Here is a 23,267-nt window from a genome sequence, read left to right as displayed (position 1 = left end):
TGAAAAGTTTGTTTTACTGCTCATTGTCCTCTGTTAGTATTGTACCAATCTATTTGGTAAAGACATGCTCCCCCTGGCGCTCATCGTGGTTCCACCTGCTGGCTCCTATATTCTGTAGCAATGCACGATCTGGTGGATGAAGCCACCATGAGCAGTAGGGTGAGCAGGTATTTGCGCACATACAGTATGGAAATACTGGAAAGGTATTTGCAGTCTTTCATGGCTATCACTTTAAATAGTTTGTTTGGGCCAAACTTCCCTTTAGTAATTGCTGCACCTGCTGTCAGCACTGTATAAACATCAGCTATATACAGTATTCAGAAATGTTTTTTGGCAGCAGTACAGGGACTTCCTATCCTGCTCCCAGGACAAAATCATGTCAGACTGAGCACTGCTCATACATTCACAGGAAGCTTTGTCAGTCTCCACCTCAGCCAATTGGAGGAAGCCTTGTATTCATTCATAAAAATACAAGGTTCCCTACAAATGGTTGAGCCCAACTCAATTTTGTTCTGGGGATGGGACAGGACGTTCCCCTACTGCTGCCAGAACACAGCATTGCATATTGTATGTGTAGTTGATGCTGGATGCTGTTTATACAGAGCTGACAGCGACCACAGATATTAGTAAAGTAAACGGTTTGTGATGGCCAGCTTGGCCCAAACTAAGGATTTAAAGTGAAAGCAAAGCTGGAGTTTGGATTTAACCACTTAAGACCAGGACCTTTATGCAGGTAAAGGACCTGGCCAGTTTTTGCGATTCGGCACTGCGTCGCTTTAACTGACAATTGCGCGGTCGTACGATGTGGCTCCCAAACAATATCAGTCAGGTCGGTGGCCTCTTTTCATTCTACTGCAGATCAGCTCACCTCTCTGTCCTTGGCCTCTGATTGGAAAGTGAAGAAACCGTAGCAGACACAGGTCGTCATCTCTCTGCTCTCTCCTCCTGTTGGCATGTTCCTTCTCAGCACATGAACATGATTGGCTTAGAGTACGGCTCTTCTCTTACCACCCTGAGGTGCTCTACAGGGGATAACAAGAGGTTGATGCCAAGGCAATTTCAGGAACGGACATTAGTTGCATTCAGAATACTGTCAATGATTTAATAAATATTTAAAAGCATTAAATTGCATTTGACCAGTAATCCGTGACCATGTGTGGCTTTCAAACGTTGCTGCTTGCGGGAGACTTTAAGTAGATGTACAATGGCTAGATGTCTTGCTACCGATTTTGTATTATATACCTCACACAGGCCTGAAGAAAAATAAAAAGATTTTATATATTATAATAATTATTTTACTACAGTTTCCAGGTAGTATTGACCACCATGTTCATGTGACAAAATTTTACTTCACTGAGCCTGTTCATTGATGTTGGTTTTTAACTTGTTACGTGGGCTAACGCTGAGTAGTCTTTATAGGAATAAATATCAGAATAGTCTGTTGCATTGTGCTGCCATCTAGCATGCAAACAAATCATAGCATGTTACATTATAACAAATAAATCTGAGGTCTGAAAATGCAGGAATTGGGTTTGATCTGAGGTATAAAGGTGCATGAGTTTGGGCTGATCAAGAGGGGTGAAGATGTATGAATTGTGGCTGATCAGAGGGTTGTGAAGGTACATGAGTTGGGACTGATCTGAAGTCTGTCGCGTAATGCCTGAACAATTCATTTAGTCCGCTAAAATAGATCAAAACACATTTCCTCCAATACAAGAATAATTTACATGACTTATTAATTAATTTGGGTAAATTTTAGCCAAGCATAATCCTATAAGAAAACAAAAAAGATCAATGTAAGTATAGACTGAGCTATTAAAAATAAGTCACACACACCGTAAATAACAGGCAGATTTTGATATACATGGACATAATTGCGTAAAAGTTCCAATATTGTAGAAATATTGTGTGTGTGTGTGTGTGTGTGTGTGTGTGTGTGTGTGTGTTTTATATACACAGTATCTCACAAAAGTGAGTACACCCCACAAATTTTGTAAATTTATTATAACTTTTCATGTGACAACACTGAAGAAATGACAATTTGCTACATTGTAAAGTAGCGAGTGTACAGCTTGTATAACAGTGTAAATTTGCTGTCCACTCAAAGTAACCCAACACACAGCCATTAAAGTGGTTGTAAACCCTAGAAGTAAAACAAAAAACAAAACAAAAAACCTGCAAGACAAAGGCATAATGAGCTAGTATGCATAGCATTGGAGCTGCACGATTCTGGCTAGAATGAGAATAACTATTTTTTTGCTTGGAATAAAGATCACGATTCTCGCGGTGTAACATCTTTCACATTATACAAAAAAATAAACCACCATTTTATTCTCTATGGTCTCTGCTTAAAAAAAAAAAATTATCACGTTTGGGTGTTCCACGTAATTTTCTAACAGAAAATAATGATTTTTTTACTTGTAAGCAACAAATGTCAGAAAAGGTTTGGTCTTTAAATGGTTAAACTTCCTTCATCTACATGCCAGAGTTTCTTTCCTTTGATAAAAGAAGAGATACTTTGTTTACACTTATTTGCGTGTTGTATTAAAACTTGGCAGTCTGAGATTTTGTTCATCCAGCTGTGAGAATTCTCTGTACTTGTTGGAGAGAATTGTGACATGCTGTTTTGAAGATCGGGAAGTGTAAAAGATCGCGATTTCGATTCTTCACGATTTAATCGTGCAGCTCTACATGGCATACTAACTCATTATGAATTACTTGCCTTACATCGAAGCCCCCGCAGCGGTCCTCGTACCCCCCTGCGGCCGGTGACATCTCTCCCGCAGTTGCTTCCGGGTATCATGGGCTCCGGCGCTGTGATTAGCCTGAGCCGCCGGTAATGGTACACACATACGTGCCATTGCTTCAGTTTCCTTCAATGCGCATGTGCCAGTGACATCGGCACATGCAAATACAGGGGATATCTCCGTGCAGGTTTAGGAGATGTCCTGGGTAGCTACAGGTAAGCCTTATTATTGGCTTACCTGTAGCGCAAAATGGTTGTAAAGGGTTTACAAGCACTTTAATGTCTAAACCGCTGTCAACAAAAGGAAGTACATCCCTAAGTGAACATGTCCATTTTGTGTGGTCACCATTATTTTTCAGCACTGCCTTAACACTCTTGAGCATGACGTTCACAAAGGCTTCACAGGTTGCCACTGGAGTGTCCTCTTCCTCTCCTCCATGAAGACATCATGGAGCTGGTGGATGTTAGAGACCTTGCACTTCTCCACCTTCCATTTGAGAATGCCCCACAGATGCTCAATAGGGTTTAGGTCTGGAGACATGCTTGGCCAATCAATCACCTTTAGCCTCGGCTTCTTTAGCAAGGCAGTGATCATCTTGGAGGTGTGTTTGGGGTAATTTTTATGTTGGAATACTGCTCTGCGGCCCAGTCTCTGGAGGGAGGGGATCATGCTGTTGTTCAGTGTGTCACAGTACATGTTGGCATTCATGGTTCCCTCAATGAACTGTAGCTCCCCAGTTCTGATAGAACTCATGCAGCCCCAGACCATGACACTCCCACCACCATGCTTGACTGTAGGCAAGACACACTTGTCTTTATACTCCTCACCTGGTTGCCGCCACACACGCTTGACACCATCTGAACCAAATACGTTTATCTTGGTCTCAGACCACAGGACACGGTTCCAGTAATCCATGTCCTTAGTTTGCTTGTCTTCAGCAAACTGTTAGCGTGCTTTCTTGTGCATCATCTTTAGAAGAGGTTTCCTTCTGGGACGACAGCCATGCAGACCAATTTGATGCAGTGTGCGGCGTATGGTCTGAGCACTGACAGGCTGACCCCCCACCTTTTCAACCACTGCAGCAATGCTAGCAGCACTCATACGTCTATTTCCCAAAGACATCCTCTCGATATGACGCTGAGCAAGTGCATCGACTTCTTTGGTCGACCATAGCGAGGCCTGTTCTGAGTGGAACCTGTCCTGTTAAACCGTTGTATGGTCTTGGCCACCGTGCTACAGCTCAATTTCAGGGTCTTGGCAATCTCCTTATAAGCCATCCTTATGTAGAGCTAAAACAAATTTCAGATCCTCAGAGTTCCATGAGGTGCCATATTCAGCATCCAGTGACCAATATGAGAGCGATAACATTCACGTCTGAGACCTTATTACACTAACGAGTCACATGACACCAGGCAGGGAAAATGGCTGATTGGGCCCAAGTTTTACATTTTAACTTAGGGGTGTACTCACTTTTGTTGCCAGTGATTTAGACATTAATGGCTGTGTGGAGTTATTTTGAGGGGACAGAAAATTATATAATAAAATATCTACAAAAATGTGAGGGGTGTACTTACTTTTGTGAGATGCTGTGTGTGTGTGTGTGTGTGTGTGTGTATGTATGTATGTATGTATATATGTGTGTGTGTGTGTGTATATATATATATATATATATATATGTGTGTATGTGTATGTGTATGTGTGTGTGTGTGTGTGTTTATATATATATATATATATATATATATATATATATATATATATATAATTTAGGACATTTTGGTACCGGAAAAAAATAAAGGATGCATTTAGCTGAAAACGACAGTTTTTTTAAAAAATATTTATATTTTTATATATAATTCTATTATATTCCACTTTTAATTAACCACTTCAGCCCCGGAAGAATTTACCCCCTTCCTTACCAGAACACTTTTTGCAATTCGGCATTGCATCGCTTTAACTGACAATTGCGCGGTCGTGCGACGTGGCTCCCAAACAAAATTGATGTCCTTTTTTTTTCCCCCACAAATCTTTCTTTTGGTGGTATTTGATCACCTCTGCGTTTTTTTGTTTTTTGTGCTATAAACAAAAATAGATCGACAATTTAAAAATAAATTCAATATTACTTTTTGCTATAATAAATATCCCCACAAAAACATAATTTTTTCCTCAAGTTTAGTATTCTACATATTTTTGGTAAAAAAAATCGCAATAAGAGTATATTGATTGGTTTGGGCAGAAGTTATAGTTTCTACAAAATAGGGGACTTTTTTATGGCATTTTTATTAATAATTTTTTTTTGTACTAGTTATGGCAGTGATCTGCGATTTTTATCGTGACCATGACATTGGGACGGACATATCGGACACTTTTTTGACACATTTTTGGGACCATTCACATTTTGTACAGCGATTAGTGCTATTAAACTGCACTGATTACTGTATAAATGTGACTGGAGGGGACAGGGTTAACACTAGGGGTCGCTGAAGAGGTTAAATATGTTCCCTAGTGTGTAATTCTAACTGTAGGGGGAGGGGACTCACAAGGGGAGGAGACCGATGTGTGTTCCTCTATACTGGGAACACAACATCGGTTCCTCACCTCTGACAGGAGGTGTCACGGGGCACGCGCACTGGGTCCCGCACGATGCCGCAGGTGCGCGCGTGCCCCTTAGACGCCCGGGAAGCCCAGGACGTCGTATGACGTCCACCCAGGATGGGATATCCCATCTGTGGAAGTCATATGACTATGGGCGGGTAGGGAAGTGATTAATATCATCAATTAAAATGAATATGAATTTATTGTTGGACATTATTGGCACCTTTAGTGCAAGAAAAGCTAAAAGAAAATTGCAATCTCTGACTATCTCTTGCATCATGTCTGCAATCTCTCATTGTCAAAATTTCCATTTGGTGACCCTCTAGCAGACATGATACAGGAGCTTGTCAGAGACTGCAGACATGATACAAGAGATCAAATGCAGCCTCAGTGCCCATGAGATGTAGCCCGCCAGTGCCTGGTAGCGTGATCTTATGCGGCAACAATATCCCCCCCCCTCCCATGACACACGGCACAATGATTCCCAGCAATGGATCAAGAGCCGGTCTAGGAGGTGGGACATTGTTCTAGTGCTGCCCGGTGATTCAATCCAGCTCTGTGACACAGCGTGAGATTGCGTTACCAGGCACTGGTGAGGCTGCATCTGGCACTCGCAAGGAAAGGAGGAGGGAGGGGAGGGCACATGTGCGGCACCCAAGGCGCACCCCTTCACCATTTCGGCTTCATTATCTGCATCTCTTTTTCTTTCGGCCGCCTGCCAAAAACACAATTTTCACACGATATTTCAGTGCACATTTTTATATATATAATACACACACACACGCCACTTTATTAGGCAGGTAAGCCTAGATTAAGGCTTATCTGTAGGTGCTCGAAGTATCTCTAAAACCTCCACGGTTTAGGAGATATTTACAATAGGGGCAGACGGCGATGTCTACGGTGCATGCGACATAGACAACGGCGCAGGCGCACTTTAGAAACAGCGATTGCGCCGTTTCTAAAGGAGGTTATGCAGCTCCCACGTGCATGCGCGGGAGTGACATCACAGCTCCAGCCAATCACAGCGCTGCAGCCGCAATTCTAGAAAGTAAGTCCAGGAAGACATGTCGCCGGCTGGTGCTGTGTCAGGCACCGCAGCGGGGGTTTCGATCCCAGGTGAGTATTGCATAATGAGCTAGTATGCTATGCATACTAGCTCATTATGCCTTTGTCTTGCAGGTGTTCGTTTTTAAAAAAAATATTTAAATGTGTTTACAACCACTTTAAAGCACACATTGCTAATCAACCAATCCCATGGCAGCAACTCAATGCCTCTAGGCATCTAGCTGTGGTGAAGACAACCTGCTGAAGTTTAAACTGAGCATCAGAATGGGGAAGAAATTTGATTTAAAGGACTTTGAATATGGCATGTATGTTGGTGCCAGACAGGCTGCTCTGAGTATTTCAAAAACTGCGAAAATACTGGGATTTTCTCCCACAATCATCTCTAGGGTTTACAGAGAATGGCCTGAAAAAGAGAAAATATCCAGTGAGTGGCAGTTGTGTGGATGAAAATGCCTTCTTGATGCCAGAGGAGAATAGGCAGACTGGGTTGAAATGATAGACAGGCAACAGTAACTCAAATAGCCACTCATTACAACCAAGGTATGCAGAATACCATCTCTGAATGCACAACACCTTGAGCCTTGAAGCAGATGGGCTACAGCAGCAGAACACCACTCTGGGTTCCACTTCTGTCAGCTAAGAACCGGAAACAGACTACAATTCACACACAATGAGAGCTGTTCTCAGGAAAACGTCAGCCTGTCTATGGCCACTTTAATGCAGTGCGCCTCCAAAAATATACAAAAGCTGCATCTTTGCAAGAACTGAATTAAACTTTATGTACCTAGCTTATATTAATCCTGCCCTTCAATGTTTTAATATCCTAACTTTAAAGTGCTGTCTACATATAGGTAGCACAAGGAGTCTGCTATTACCTCTTTGTACAATACGCCTCTTCTGGGGTCCATCTGAGATTGCTCACTTTACTTTGAAAGTGTTCAATGCATTTAATAACAAAGGGGATGAGAAAGGATGTTGCTCTTCGCACCTTTAAGTTGTATGTGCTACACTGAGCTGCCGAGAAAGAGACTTCAATGCCTTTGCTGTGAATTATGAGAATGAATGCCTCCACTGTGTCTGTAGATAGAGGTTGTCAAGGCCTTGTTTTAAAACTCCTTTACTACTTGTTAGGATTATGTAAATGTTTAACCACAGTTACTTTGCCTAAAAAATATTCTTTAGAAAGTGCTTCACATTAAAAGTAAGGCTGTACTAGAAGTGACAAATCTATACCCAAATCTGTTCTGCAAACTTCTGAGCACCATAAAATACATTCTGTAAAGAAATTCATTTTTTAGCAGGTAAAAATGGAGCAACCTTTTTAATTTCATCCAAATCTTTTGTTTCCTCTACAGGCAATATACAAGATGGTGTCATCCGTGATGAAAATGCCAGAAGACGAATCTACGCCAGAAAAGAGAACAGACAAAATCTTTAAGCAGATGGACACAAATAATGATGGTATGATGTGCACATCCTGTTTTCAATTCAAACCAAAATTACAGGGCTGTTCCAAAAGAATGGAGACAATGATTCCAGATTTCTACTGACCTTTCTGTAGTGCAGGTCTACAAAATGGAAGTATCTGGTTGTTCTAAGTAAGGTGACAAACTTTCTTTCCTCAGGTCTACAGTATATACATCGGCAATGGGAGCTGAAGGTTATAATACCTCAGCTGCAGGGTGGTAGAAGTTCCTTCTTGGTAGTAGTAGTAGTATTGTCCCACCTCACTCTTTTATAACCTCGTTCTTGTGTATTGTAGATTTCATCAGCTTCTCTCCTTTTCATGGTTTCAACAGCAGAATGTATCAGAAGGAAAGTAAAAGGAATTTAAGTATAGAGGAGAGGGCTGTTAAAGCATTTGTAAACCGTTGGGAAAAAAAAAACCCTGCAAGATAAAGGCATGTGCTAGTATGCATCACATACTAGCGCATTATGACATACTCACCTTAGAACAAAGCCTTCTCAGCGGCGCCCGCTGATGTCTACATGCAGGGTGAATATTTCCCAAACCGTGCCGGTTTAGGAGATTTTAATTTTACCTACAGGTAAGCCTTATTATAGGCTTACCTGTAGGTAAAAATAACTAACAAAGCGGGGTTTACAACAGCTTTAAGGAAAAAAAAAACATTGGTTTGCTCTGTATTGACAAAGCACAGGTTCACTCAAAAGGGAGAGTCCCGGAAGCAACCTCCAATGTTTGCAAAGACAGGTTTTCTTTTTCTTTACTAAGTGGCTGCTGTTGTTTTGCTTTTGTGTCACTTTAAGTAAGGCTTGGGCTAGAGTTAAGAGCAGTGGTGGTCAACTTTCTTAACCACTTAAAAATGTTGTAAACCCTAGTAATAAAAAAAAAAAAAAAAAAACCTTTAAGACAAAGGCATAATGAGCTCATTGTGAATTACTTAGATCGAAGTCCCCGCAGCGGTCCTTGTACCCCCCTCCAGTCGGCGACTTCTCTCCCGGAGTTACTTCATGGTATCGCGGGCTCGGGCACTGTGATTGGCCGGAGCCGCGATGACGTCACTCCTGCACGTTGGTAATGGCACCATCACCTTCACTGAAGCAATGGTACATACGTGCCATTGCTTCAGTGTGTATTTGCTGATTACATTGGCACATGCAAATACAGGGGATATCTCCTAAACCGTGCAGGACTAGGAGATATGCTGGGTAGCTACAGGTAAGCCTTATAGGCTTGCCTGTAGCAAAAAGTGGTTTACAACCACTTTAAGGACCGGAAGATTTTCCCCTTTGACCAGGTCATTTTTTGCGATATGGCACCGTGTCCCTTTAACTGATTGCGCGTTGGTGCAACGCTGTACTCAAACAAAATTGATGCCTTTTTTCCCCACAAATGGAGCTTTCTTTTGGTGGTATTTGATGACCTCTGTGGTTTTTATTTTTTGCACTATAAACAAATGAAGACCGTCAATTTTGAAAAAAAATATATTTTCTTTATCGTACATCACGGGACACAGAGCGGCATATTCATTACTATGTGGGTTATATGGAGTACCTTCAGGTGATGGACACTGGCAATCTCAAACAGGAAGTGCCCCTCCCTATATAACCCCCTCCCATAGGAGGAGTACCTCAGTTTTTTCGCCAGTGTCTTAGGTGTTGGTCATGGTTTAGCTTACCTCCACATCCTTGGGATTAAGGTGGGCTAACCGGTTCTGTCCAAAGGCCTCAGTGCTAAAGTGGTCAGCAACCGGACCCCAAACCATTGGGGTGTAGTCCATAATGCTTTCTGTTCAGAGAGCTGGACCCTGGGCCCAGAACTTAGAAACCTTTGGGGGCCTAATGTTTCTGTTGCCAGGGTGCTATATGGGCCCAGGACAGTGGCTCCTTCATAGGAACCCAGGGCCTGAAGGTCTAGACGCCACCCACGGAGATGGGGGAAGATTGGACCTCTTGCTGTGCAAAAGTCCTGCGGCATGGAGCAGGTAAGTATTGGGGGAGCTTGCGGAACTTGGTTCTTAGCAGGTTCCCTACAGGGGGTGCACAGGGGGACAGGCCTGGGTATGCTCTGCATTGGCAAGGAATCACTATGTCTATGACAGAGACAGGATGATTCAATCTTTTTTCCCCAGTAAAATGTGACCTCCCTGGTAAGTGTTGCTTAGCTGGGCTGCTGGCGCTAGGTGTGGGATCTCTGTAAGAGGGGAGCCTTTTTCCCATGCTAAAAGGAGGTCTGTGACCTACCTAAGGGCTTACCTGCCTGGGTGCCTGCGCTGCTCCGTCCTCCTCCATGTGTGATAGCCCCCGACGACGGGCGCGCGCGCGCCCGAGATATGAACGATTTTCGCGCCGTTTCCGTGGTAGGGGGCGCGTCCCTGTGGGCGGCGAATCACAAATAAAGGAAGGGGAGGCCCTTCCATTAGCTGCCAAGAGCTCAGTGTCATCCTGAGCTAGAGGAGAGGAGGACACAGAGCGGAGCACGCCGAGGACACCCGGTGGCGAAAGGAAGAATTGCAGTCTTTTCTAAGGACTGTCAAACCTACAGATAGGTTTTGTTTTCCTTTTTTTTTCAGCAGATGGCTATTGGCAATTCTTAGTGGGAGACAGAGTGGTTTCTTTTTCCTCTTCAAAAAAAAGAAAAAGAGAAGAAGGGAAGGAACTGCTGATCTCCCTTATCAGTTTGGGCGTTAGTCTCTATCGCTCCCAAACCGACAGATCCCCTTAGCTACGTCTGTGGCTGGGTGATAGCAGGTGTACCTCGGTATTGTACCATGCCTTCTGGGTCAGAGGGTACAAAGGGTGGGGATTCCCCCGCAAAATCCGAGGGCTCAGACACGGCTATGCCGCTGCTCTCCCCACAGGACATATCAGGGCACGCCTTGATGGGACCTGGTGCTGGGGCTGATCCAGGTCAGTCCAACCCCGGCTTTGTCACTGAGAGGGTTCTTGCTGTGTCTTTAGGTGAACTAGAGAAAAGAATGGCAAAAAGGATAGCTAAGGCTATATCGGGTAGAAAACGGACTAGGTCTCCGTCACCCGAGCAAGAAGCCTCAGACACAGAGATCCTTTCCCTAGGGGGATTGGATAGACTTGACGCTTTGGACCAGGGTGGTTCAGAGATCGAGGATCTGTTTACTGAGGGGTCTGGTTCAGCCTCCCAAGGGGAAAGTTTGTGGGTTCAGGCCTTAACGGACATGGTCCATGAGGCATTTAAGTTACCCATACCAGAACCTCAAGTATCGGCGGTTTCAGCTTTGGGCTCATTAAGAACGCCTCAAAGCAACGCAGTTTTCCCGATCCATCCTCTACTCGAGGAGGTCATGTTTCAGGATTGGATTAAGCCAGATAGTCTTTTTACCACCTAAAAAATTCTCTGTTTTATATCCTATGGAGGAGAAATTCTCCAAAAGGTGGGCGCCCCCGGCGGTGGACGCAGCCATCTCCTATGTGAACAAATCTTTAACTTGTCCGGTGGAAAACGTACAGGTGTTTAAAGATCCGGTTGATAAATGCTTGGAAACATTACTGAAAGCCTCCTTTACTGCAGCAGGGGGCGATAGTTCAGCCCGCTGTGGCTGCTATTGGAATTACCCAAGCATTATCAGATAAGACTAAGCAAATGCTTAAACTTATCCCTGCCCAGCAGGCAGAGGAATTTGCGGATATACCGAGGGCTATACGCTTTACGGTAGATGCTATCAAGGACTCCATCCAGCAGGCATCACGTTTATCCTTATTTCTAATCCATATGAGAAGGCTCTTATGGTTGAAGAGTTGGGAGGCTGAGCCCCCATGCAAAAAGCTCCTGGTAGGGTTTCCCTTCCATGGAGGACGACTCTTCGGAGAAGATCTGGATAGATATATTCAGACTATATCAAGCGGCAAAAGCACTCTCTTGCCAGTCAAGAAGAAAGCCCGAGGGCCCGCGTTTAAGCGCCAGCCCTCCCCGGGACAGGGGCCCTCTAATACCAGACAGTATCGACGGCCTCCTGCAAGATCAGGCTTTAACAATAAGCCACAAGGCCAAACCACTGGGGGCAAGAAGCAGTGGTACCGCAAGCCTGCGAAGCCAGCCCCCAAGTCGGCCTTATGAAGGGGCGCCCCCACCCACGATGGTGGGGGGAAGGCTACGTCTCTTTGCAGAAGTTTGGGAGGCCAGCATTCCCGACTGCTGGGTACGGTCTTCCGTGGCCACGGGCTACAAACTGGAATTTTCAAGATTCCCTCCTCCTCATTTCCAGGAGTCAAGAGTACCAGGCGACCCGGTGAAGGGAGCCGCGTTGATGGCGGCATTGAATCATCTTCTGTGCCAGAAGGTGATGGTAGAAGTACCAGTCCAGGAACAGAGATTGGGGTTCTACTCCAACCTGTTTATCATCCCAAAGCCCAACGGCGATGTCAGGCCAATTTTGGACTTAAAGGGAGTAAATGCGTACCTAAAGGTCCGCTCATTCCGGATGGAAACTATTCGGTCAGCTGTCGCCGTGCTCCAGAAGGACGACTTCATGGCGTCCATAGACATAAAGGATGCTTACCTTCATGTGCCAATTTTTCAGCCACATCAGGTATTTCTACGCTTCTCGGTGGCTCAGCGTCATTTCCAATTTGTGGCGCTCCCCTTCGGGTTGGCTACGGCCCCCCGGGTATTCACGAAGGTCCTAGCCCCAATCCTAGCCAATCTAAGGACCCAAGGGGTCACGGTCCTGGCTTACCTGGACGACCTCTTGGTCGTAGACCACTCGTCTCCTGGCCTGGAACGAGCAGTCGCCCTCACGGTTCAGTACCTCGAGAGGTTCGGCTGGGTCCTAAATCGAGACAAATCAGCATTTCGGCCCACAAGGCAGCTGGAATATCTCGGCATGAGATTGGATACAGAACAACAGAAGGTGTTCCTACCTCTATTGAAGGTCAAGGCCATCAAAGAGCTAATACAAATAGTGCTGAGCAAGAGAAAGCCAACTGTTCGCCTATGTATGCGGCTACTAGGCAAGATGGTGGCCACATTCGAGGCGGTACCGTACGCTCAGAGCCACACTCGCATCCTGCAGGCAGCCATCCTGTCAGCATGGAGCAAGAGGCCTCGGGCCTTGGAGATTCCTTTGCAACTCTCACCAAGAGTCCGGCAAAGTCTATCTTGGTGGTTAAACCCTCAGAATCTCCTGAAGGGAAAGACGTTCAGTCCTGTGACCTGGAAGATAGTAACCACAGACGCCAGCCTGATCGGCTGGGGAGCAATTTTGGATGGTTGCACTCGCCAGGGCACTTGGGCAGCGGCAGAGAAGCAGTTGCCCATCAATATCTTGGAGCTCAGAGCTGCTCGATTAGCCCTCAGGGCTTGGACGTCCAAACTGCAGGGGTTCCCGGTGAGAATACAATCGGACAATGCCACGGCGGTGGCATACATAAATCACCAAGGGGGAACCAAGAGTCAAGCCGCTCAGAGAGAAGTGAGCTTGATTTTCTTGTGGGCAGAAGCCCATGTGCCCTGCATATCGGCTATATTCATTCCCGGAGTGGACAACCTACAGGCGGAATTCTTAAGTCGCCAGACTCTGTTGCCGGGGGAGTGGTCTCTGCATCCACAGGTCTTTCAGACACTCTGCCAGAAATGGGGAGTGCCGGACGTGGATATCATGGCATCGAGACTAAACAAGAAGCTCGACAGGTTCATGTCCCGCACAAGGGATCCCAGAGCCTGCGGAACCGATGCGTTAGTTTGCCCTTGGCATCAGTTCAAACTTCTTTATGCATTTCCCCCGCTCCAGTTACTACCCCGCCTGCTGCGCAGGATCAGGGTGGAGCACATACCAGTCATCCTGGTAGCTCCAGCATGGCCCAGAAGGGCATGGTATTCACTAATCCTGAAGATGGTAGTGGGAGACCCTTGGACTCTTCCTCTACGGCCAGACCTGCTATCGCAGGGTCCGATCCTCCACCCTGCCTTACGGCATCTAAATTTGACGGCCTGGAAGCTGAATCCCTGATTCTCAGGGGTAGAGGTCTGTCTCAGAAAGTAACCTCTACCCTAATCAGAGCCAGGAAACCGGTCTCTAGGGTGATTTATTACAGGGTCTGGAAGGCCTATGTAGGCTGGTGTGAGTCCAAGCGATGGCTTTCTCGCAAGTTTACCATCGATAGAGTATTAAGTTTTCTCCAGCTAGGAGTGGATAAAGGACTGGCATTAAGCACAATCAAAGGACAGATTTCAGCTTTGTCAGTGTGGTTTCAGCGGCCGCTGGCCACCCACTCGCTAGTTAAGACCTTCATTCAAGGGGTCTTACGTATTAATCCTCCAGTTAAATCCCTGCTTTGTCCGTGGGATTTAAATCTTGTTCTGTCAAGTTTACAGAAACAACCTTTTGAGCCGTTGGCTGAAATTCCTTTGGTTTTACTGACAAGGAAGTTAGTATTTTTGGTCGCCATAGTTTCCGCCAGAAGAGTATCGGAACTGGCAGCCTTATCCTGTAAGGAACCATATCTTATTTTACATAAGGACAAGGTCGTTCTCCGCCCTCATCCTTCCTACCGAAGGTTATATCCAGTTTTCATCTAAACCAGGATTTGGTATTACCATCCTTCTTTCCTAAACCTACTTCCAGAAAGGAAGGGTTGCTGCATACCTTGGATATTGTCAGGGCCATGAAGGCCTATCTTAAAGCTACAGAGAAGATCCGGAAAACAGATGTGTTCATTTTACCGGATGGGCCCAAGAAGGGGCAGGCAGCTGCAAAATCCACCATCTCGAGGTGGATTAAACAGTTAATCACTCAGGCCCATGGCTTGAAGGGGTTGCCTCCTCCGTTATTAAAGGCTCATTCTACTAGGGCCATGGGCGCCTCCTGGGCAGCACACCACCAGATCTCTATGGCTCAAGTTTGCAAGGCGGCAACCTGGTCTTCTGTCCACACGTTTTGAGTTAAATTTATAATTTAAAATTATTTTTTCTCAACTAAGTTGGATTTATTATGATTTGAGTATATCTCTAAATGAAATCCTTTTGTCTTGGGAAGATGTTCTCCCTCCCCTCATTGTAAGCATTGCTTTGGGACATCCCACATAGTAATGAATATGCCGCTCTGTGTTCCGTGATGTACGATAAAGAAAAAGGGATTTTTAATACAGCTTACCTGTAAAATCCTTTTCTTGGAGTACATCACGGGACACAGAGCTCCCACCCCTCTTTTGGGGACCATTTTGGGAGGCTTGCTACAAAACTGAGGTACTCCTCCTATGGGAGGGGGTTATATAGGGAGGGGCACTTCCTGTTTGAGATTTCCAGTGTCCATCACCTGAAGGTACTCCATATAACCCACATAGTAATGAATATGCCGCTCTGTGTCCCGTGATGTACTCCAAGAAAAGGATTTTACAGGTAAGCTGTATTAAAAATCCCTTTTTTTTAAAAAAATTTTGCTATAATATTCCCTCAAAAAAATTCATCAGTTTAGGCCAATATGTATTCTACACGTTTTTGGTAAATTGATTGGTTTGCGCAAAAGTTATAGCGTCTACAAAATAGGGAATAGATTTATGTAATTTTTATTATTGATTTTTATTTTTTTTACTAGTAATGATCAGCGATTTTTTTTATTTTTTATAAGCAGAACTGCGACATTTCGGTGGTCAGATCGGACACTTTTGACAATTTGTTGAGACCACTGACATACAGCGATCAGTGCTATAAAAATGTACTGATTACTGTATAAATGACACTGGCAGGGAAGGGGTTTACATTAGTGGTGATCAAGGGGTTAAATGTGTTCCCTGGGAGGTGTTTCTAAATGGGGGGTGGGGAGTAGACTGACTGGAAGAGGAGAGAGATCTCTCTCTCTGCTTCCCTGTCAGGACAAGGATCTGTTTGTTTACATTGACAGATCCCCGGTCTGGCTCTGTGGCGCGATCACGGGTGGCTGCCAGACCTACACCGATTTGCAGGATCAAGCCGACCTGCCACTGTATCATGACGGTGGCTGGTCGGTGAGTGGTTAAAATGGTGGGCCTCAAGTGCGGCTATTGACATTTCCAAAGGGCCACACATTAAAATTTTGTGAATATTCAGTATCGGAGACACTATTCACACAATGGGATATAGTCAAAAACGATGTGCATTATATAAGAGAAAGAAGACACTGAACATGATACAGGTGATGGTCAGAGACTGCAGATGAGATACAAGAGCTTGTCTGAGACTGCCAACATGATACAAGTGATGGCCTGAGACTGCCGACATGATACAAGCCATGGTCTGAGACTGCCGACATGATACAAGCGATGGTCTGAGACTGCCGACATGATACATGCGATGGTCTGAGACTGCCGACATGATACAAGCGATGGTCTGAGACTGCCGACATGATACAAGCGATGGTCTGAGACTGCCGACATGATGCAAGCGATGGTCTGAGACTGCCGACATGATGCAAGCGATGGTCTGAGACTGGGGATATAATACATGAGACTCCTAGATATTACAGCTATAACAGGGAAACAGGGAAGCATTATAGGTTATAAATCATACTGAATATCTGGAGTCAATGATAAGTTGATAATTTATGTATATTGTGGTATTGGGGAGATTATACTCATGTGACGGGTGCTTTTTCAATGATTTGCGCCAGTTAAAACTGTATTTTATGGCATGGCGGCCTGCTTTTATTAAGGGCTCCTCCACATTAGCATGGACAATCAAACGAAAATACCAAGCCAACAATCTCCCTTGTTGGCAGCACCACTGCTCTTCTTGCCAGTCCCTCTGGCTGTGTTGCCCAGCTTTGCTGGTCCACTTGGCTCTCTTGGCCTTTAGTCACCACTCCCTGCTGCATGGCTCAATCCTGGCTCCTGGATAGAGGTTCTCATAACACTCAGATAAAAGCCCACCTGACTCCTTGAATCAGACCTCCTGTCTGCTTGCTGGGGCACCTCTGACCTCTAGGTGAGACCTTCTGTCTCCAAACTGGGAGCTCTGAGCCATTCTCAAGCTTGATTATATAATGACCTGTGTACTCAGACAGGCTGCAGGCACCTGATATATTCTGGAAAGTTCTGATCCAGAACCACAGAATTCTGAGAAAACCAAAAACACAGCTTTCTCCTCTCAGAAGCGATAGTGTGAACTTTGCATTAACCCTTTAATGTGAATCTTGTGTCATATTCTCCATTTTCACAGTGACATGGTCTAGCTCTGTCACTTATTTTACCCACTGTAAGTGGAAAGAACATCATTGCACCATAAACCGGCCACAACCAGGTGCGCCTCGCAAGATTTCTGACAAAGAGATGCAAAGAATTATCAGAAGAGTTGTCTAAGAGCCAGGGAACACTTGTGGAGGGCTTCAGAAAGACCTGGAATTAGCAGGTATAATTGTTTCAATGAAAACAAAGTAATGCACTCAACCTCCATGGCCTGTATACACGCTCACCATGTAAGACTCCATTGCTGAAGAAAAAGCATGTTGAAGCTTGTTTAAAGTTTGCTGCACAACATTTAGAAATACTGGGGAATATAGTCTGGTCAAATGAGACCAAAAATTTAACTCTCTGGATGCCATAATACACACAATGTTTGGAGATCAAATGACACTGCACATCACCCCAAAAACTCCATACCAACAGTGAAGTTTGGTGGAAAGCAGCATGGTGTGGTGTGGGGCTGTTTTTCAGCATACAGTACTGGCAAACTTGATATCATTACAGGATGGATGGGTAGAAAAACTTACCAAGACATTCTTGATAAAAATCTGCTGCCATCTACCAGGATGGTGAAGATGAAACAAAGGTGGACATTTCAGCAATACAATGGTCCCAAACACAAAGCCAAAGAAACTCTCAATTGCTTTTATATAAAGAAAATTAAGCTGCTAGAATGGCCCAGCCACTTGAATCCAGTAGAAAATCTATGGAAAGAATTAAAGATCAGATCAGAGTTCATAAAAGAGGACCACGAAACCTTCAAGATTTGAAGACTGTGTGGGGGAAAATGGGCCAAAATCACACCTGAACAATGCATACGACTAGTTTCAACATACAGGAGGCATCTTGAAGCTGTCATTACCAACAAACTTTATACCATGTATTAACCACATCCCACCCAGCGTATAGCAAAATGATGACGAGCGGGGGGTTTAGTTATTCTGACTACATGACTCTCGTGCTCCGCCTCCCCCACCCCAGTGGGCACATGGCGATCTCCAATCTCAGTAAAGAGCCAATGATGTAGGTTCTTTACCACTTGCTCGGCTGTGACCAATCACAGCGGTAACCAGGAAGTGACGAACACATGGAGATCAGACCAACTGGTGGAGCTTATGGATGTGAAGGAAGCCAGTTCCAGGAATCTGTAACCTGTGGGTCAATTACAACTTCAAAGGCCGTGGCTGGGCTATAGCCGACTGCAAACTGTGCTTGCCCGTCTGGTAAGCGGCTTTGATACCTGGTGGCGGGTCTTCATCTAGAGTGTGCATTATCTGTGAAAGTCACGGTGGTGATTAGGAGCATACCATATGTAGCGCCCCCTTACTTTCAGTATGGGCACTTTGCTAAAGTTAGTGGGGAATGGGAGAGTTATTTTGCTCCCATTCACAATTTGTTAAATTGCAGGGCTGCTGTCCTTTCAGAACTGTCTTGTAGGTCAGTCTGCGTTTCAGGGGTGTGTTTCCACCTCTGGGTGGCAGTTGGCACTAGAGGGCTTCTGGCAGAGTCCCTTTTGCCCAGCAGCCAATTAGAGGAGTTTCTCCCTCGCTGGGCATGCTGGGGAAGGGTATATCTGAGGCAGACGCCATTGATTCTAGGTCCGTTTTCGCGGGGTCCGAGTTCCAGGTGCGGCATCCACCTTCAGGGTGCGCACATCCATGGACCCCACCACCATGGCCTACCTGGCCGGAGTTGCGCACCATGCAAAGCTTCATCCTGATGAGAGGGGCCCCAGCAACTTGCTGGGTCCCAACCTTTGCTAAGAAGATCCTAAGCTGAGAGCTGTGCGGTGGGGAATCGGCTCAGGGAGAACCCAGAGAGAGGTTATCCAGGAGGCCTGAACGAACCACCGGGGATCTGGTCACCACGATACTGACAGGTATGTTGCAGCTGTCAACTGGTGACCCTGACTAAACTTTACTGGGAGGATTCGCTCAGTCCAATTATTGCACCCTAAATCGCTAGGCCTGTGGCAGAGGTGCAGAATCGGGCCTGTGGCAGAGGTCTGTTCCTCCTAGCGATTTACAAGTGACACTTCGGCTGCCAGGCTTGTGACAGAAGTCTGTCCGGGGGCACTTTACCCACTCTGGCTGGAGTGATGACGAACTGATCTTATTATTACTAAGAGACTGGAGGAGGACTGCTCTTTTCATATCCAAGGCCTGATACTAAAGTTGTTTTCATGTTTCATCAACCTTTCCTATCTTGTCTTATGTTAATGTTGGCCATGTTGGGCCTTGGAATAAAGCATTGAAGAAAACCCAATTGATGACTGGACCTTCGCTTATGGCCTCAACTCACTAGTATCACCCCTAGACACCCTGCAAGGTAACTCAATACGCCGATCCCACAAACAACCAGCGGCTCCTGCGGGGGTAGCGCTACACGTACAAGATTAGATCAATCTGGGTGCACAGTAAAGTACAACTTTTAGTTTCAGTGGACTTTAAAAGTTTTTGGTGCAGTGGCGCAGCTATAACCCCTTGTTGTCTAGGAAGTGACGATAATCGGCTTTCGTGCTGACAAGGGCAATCAGCGGCTCTCCTGACAATGGGGTCTGCGCTTATAATCAGTATATTGTCCGCGCAGCCCCCATCAGAGGTGCCCACGACAGATGCCAATCGGTGTAAATAGAAAATGCCAGTCGGTGTCCATCATATGCCAATCGGTGCACAAACAAAATGCCAAAATATGCCAATCAGTGCCTACAATAATGCCTGTCATTGCCTCCTCATCAGTGCTGCCTATAAGTGCTATTGGTGCTGCCCATCAGTTCTGCATATTAGTGCCTCCTCCCCAGTGCCTCATCGGTGAAGAAGCAAATTTACTTATTTACAAAATTTAGTAAACGAAACAAAGACTTTTTTTTTTCAGACATTTTTAATTTGTTTAGCAAAAAAATAAGACGCTGTGGTTCAAATACCACCAAAAGAAAGCTCTATTTGTGGGCAAAATATGATGGAAATTTCATATAGTGTAGCATGAGTGTCATTTAAAGTGTGACAGCTGAAAGATGAAACTTGGTCTGGGCAGGAAGGGGGTAAAAGTGTATAGTATTGACGTGGTTAAATACATTTCAGTTAGCATGTTCAATACTTTTTTCCCGGTGTCATTCCATGTCCTTACACATAACTTATGTAGCGCTGGTCTCCCAATGTTTCGGGCACTATTGTAAATGTAGGGGTGTCTGAGCCAATAGTTGGGCTCAGACTTTGCTAATTCTATGTAAATTAGCTTCTGTTCTAGCTGTGGTTGTGCTCAATAGAAATGTTCCCCTGTTGCCTGTAGGTGGCGTTGCCACCCCAGGCCCATGTTGGAACTCGTGCGAATCATGGTGTGTTGAGTGACTCTTCTTGGCAGCAGCCCAGTGGGAGTGGTGCCCCGCTGTGCATGCTGGGAGGTGATACTTAAGGGGCAGACAGTTTTCCGGGGTCCTTCGCCTCTTGGCCCTCCTGGCGTGAGGTGCGTGTGTAATTTCAGCCCCGGGACCACCTTGGTCCAAGGCTGTGTTCCTATTAGGTAGGCCCAGTTATGCTGGCTGGGGCCTATGGTTCTACAAAGGATCCCAAGCTGTCCATCCAAGCAGGGGAAGCTTCTTGGCGAAGGAAACCGTGGGAGGACCTGCCCTGGAGGAGACCAAGCAAGGCAAACTGATGTCTCGGGATAGGCCTGGTGACCTAGTTAAGGAAAGGGATCCACTATGCAATTTGTCTTCCAGCCCGTCGGATTGGCTTAAAGGCTCTTTTGCTGTAAGACAGGAAGTTCGGGACTGAAATCCTGTGGCAGAGGATTCCTGACTATCCATTGTCTGTTTCTCAGACGGTCTGTGGCAGAGACTGTTTTTATACCATTCGTGCATCATTCCGGCTGCTAGGCCATGTGAGAGGGGTCTATCCGGGTGAGCAATACCCATTCAGGTATGAGTGGTGAATATTGGAACTTTGAATACTATTGTGCATTCTGTACCGCGTTCCTGAACCTTCTCCTTCTCTCTATACTCTCTACTTCCTTCACAAGTTTATGCAGTAAAAATAAAACCAACAGTTAAAGGTTTTACATCTTGTGTGGACATTGCAATTACTAAAGACTTTCTTCACTGGACAACGAACTTGGAGGTAACGTGCAAAACCCAAATCCAAACCAGCAGCTCCACTTCATTTCTGAACTTATTTGTTTTGGTTTCTTTATGTATGCATTGCATGGGTTGTTTCTGACTAGGGATGTGGTTCGTGTTCGACTCGAACATTGCCTGTTCGGCGAACAACGAACAATTAGGGGTGTTCGCGGCAAATTCGAAAAGCCGCGGAACACCCTGTTAAAGTCTATGGGAGAAATCTAAAGTGTTAATTTTAAAGGCTAATATGCAAGTTATTGTCCTAAAAAGTGTTTGGGGACCTGGGTCCTGTCCCAGGAAACATGTATCAATGCAAAAAAAGTTTTAAAAATGGCAGTTTTTTCAGGAGCATTGAATTTAATAATGCTAAAAGTGAAACAATAAAAGTGTAATATTACTTTAAATTTCGTACCTAGGGGGGGTGTAAAGTCAGTATGTGAAAAGCGCATGTTTCCCGTACATAGAACTGTCCCTGCACAAAGTGTCATTTCTGAAAGAAAAAAAGGCATTTAAAACCGGCTTTGCGGCTCTAATGAATTGTCGGCTCTGGCAATTCAGAGATGATTCATTCATAAAAAATAAAAAAAAGCGTGGGGTCCCCCCAAATTCCATTAACAGGCCCTTCAGATCTGATATGGATATTAAGGGGAACCCCGTCAATTTAAAAAAAAAATGATGTGGGGTTCCCCCCAAATATCCATACCAGACCCTTCAGTCCAGAGCGCAGCAGGCGAGCTCCACTCTCCGCTGGACACAGCCCAGCGGAATGACGCGATGGAGCTTTGACATTACTTATATAGGGGAAGCGGCCACCCGTCACGTGACCCCGCCCCCTCTGACACACTTTCGTACGTCACTGGGAAAGCCCGGTCTTTCCCAGTGACGTATGAGGGTGCGTCAGAGGGGCGGGGTCATTCCGCTGGGCTGTGTCCAGCGGAGAGAGGAGCTCACCTGCTGCGCTCTGGACAGATGGATCTTCTCATCGCTGGACCGGACCGCCGATCACCCGTCGCTGGAGAGATCATCCGTCTCTGGATAGAAGACAACGTTGGAGCAGGGAGCCGCATCGAAAGTGGATAACCACCGCTGGATTATTTTTTTTTTATTATTATTATTATTAATAAAGGAATTTTTTCTACAGTGTCTGTGTTTTTTTTTAAACTATTTAAACTTCCTTCGTGAAATGGTAGAGGTACAGTGTACCCCATTACCAATTCACATAGGGGGGGGGCAGGATCTGGGGGGTCCCCTTTGTTAAAGGGGTCTTCCAGATTCTGATAAGCCCCCCGCCCGCAGAACCCCACTACCACCGGGCAAGGGTTGTGGGGATGAGGCCCTTGTCCCCATCAACATGGGGACATTCTCCCCATGTTGAGGGCATGTGGCCTGGTGCGGTTCAGGAGAGGGGGGGCGCACTCTGTCCCCCCCTCTTTTCTGCGGCCGGCCAGGTTAACGTGCTCGGATAAGAGTCTGGTGTGGATTTTTGGGGAACTCCACGCCATTTTTTTTTTTAAATTTGGGGTGGAGTTCCCCTTAAAATCCACACCAGACCTAAAGGGTCTGGTATGGATATTTGGGGGGAACCCCACGTAATTTTTTTTTTAAATTGACGCCGGGGTTCCCCTTAATATCCATATCAGACCTGAAGGGCCTGTTAATGGAATTTGGGGGGACCCCACACTTTTTTTTTTTTTTAATAAATGAATCATCTCTGCATTGCCAGAGCCGACAATTCATTAGAGCCGCAAAGTCGGTTTTAAATGCCTTTTTTTCTTTCAGAAATGACACTTTGTGCAGGGACAGTTCTATATACGGGAAACATGCGCTTTTTTTACATGCTGACTTTACACCCCCCCCCAGGTACAAAATTTAAAGTAATATTACACTTTTATTGTTTCACTTTTAGCATTATTAAATTCACTGTTCCTGAAAAAACTGTTGTTTTTAAAACTTTTTTTTGCATTGATACATGTTTCCTGGGACAGGACCCAGGTCCCCAGACACTTTTTAGGACAATAACTTGCATATTAACCTTTAAAATAACACTTTAGATTTCAAATGTTCAAGTCCCATAGACTTTAACGGGGTTCTAAAGTTCA

The 23,267-nt window shown here is 45.3% G+C and overlaps 1 protein-coding gene across 5 annotated transcripts in view; it reads left to right on the top strand.

Moving 5' to 3' along the window:
* HPCAL1 (hippocalcin like 1) overlaps positions 1–23,267 on the top strand; it is a 292,954-nt gene that overhangs the window by 251,027 nt on the left and 18,660 nt on the right. For all 5 annotated transcript variants that reach the window (XM_040348609.1, XM_040348608.1, XM_040348606.1 and 2 more), the window contains one exon: positions 7,760–7,865. In XM_040348609.1, the coding sequence (XP_040204543.1) occupies positions 7,760–7,865 (106 nt within the window). The remainder of the gene's footprint in view (positions 1–7,759; positions 7,866–23,267) is intronic.

Source organism: Rana temporaria, chromosome 4 (assembly GCF_905171775.1).
Source record: "Rana temporaria chromosome 4, aRanTem1.1, whole genome shotgun sequence".
Classification (NCBI taxonomy): domain Eukaryota; kingdom Metazoa; phylum Chordata; class Amphibia; order Anura; family Ranidae; genus Rana; species Rana temporaria.
This window is presented reverse-complemented; position numbering and strand designations above follow the sequence as displayed.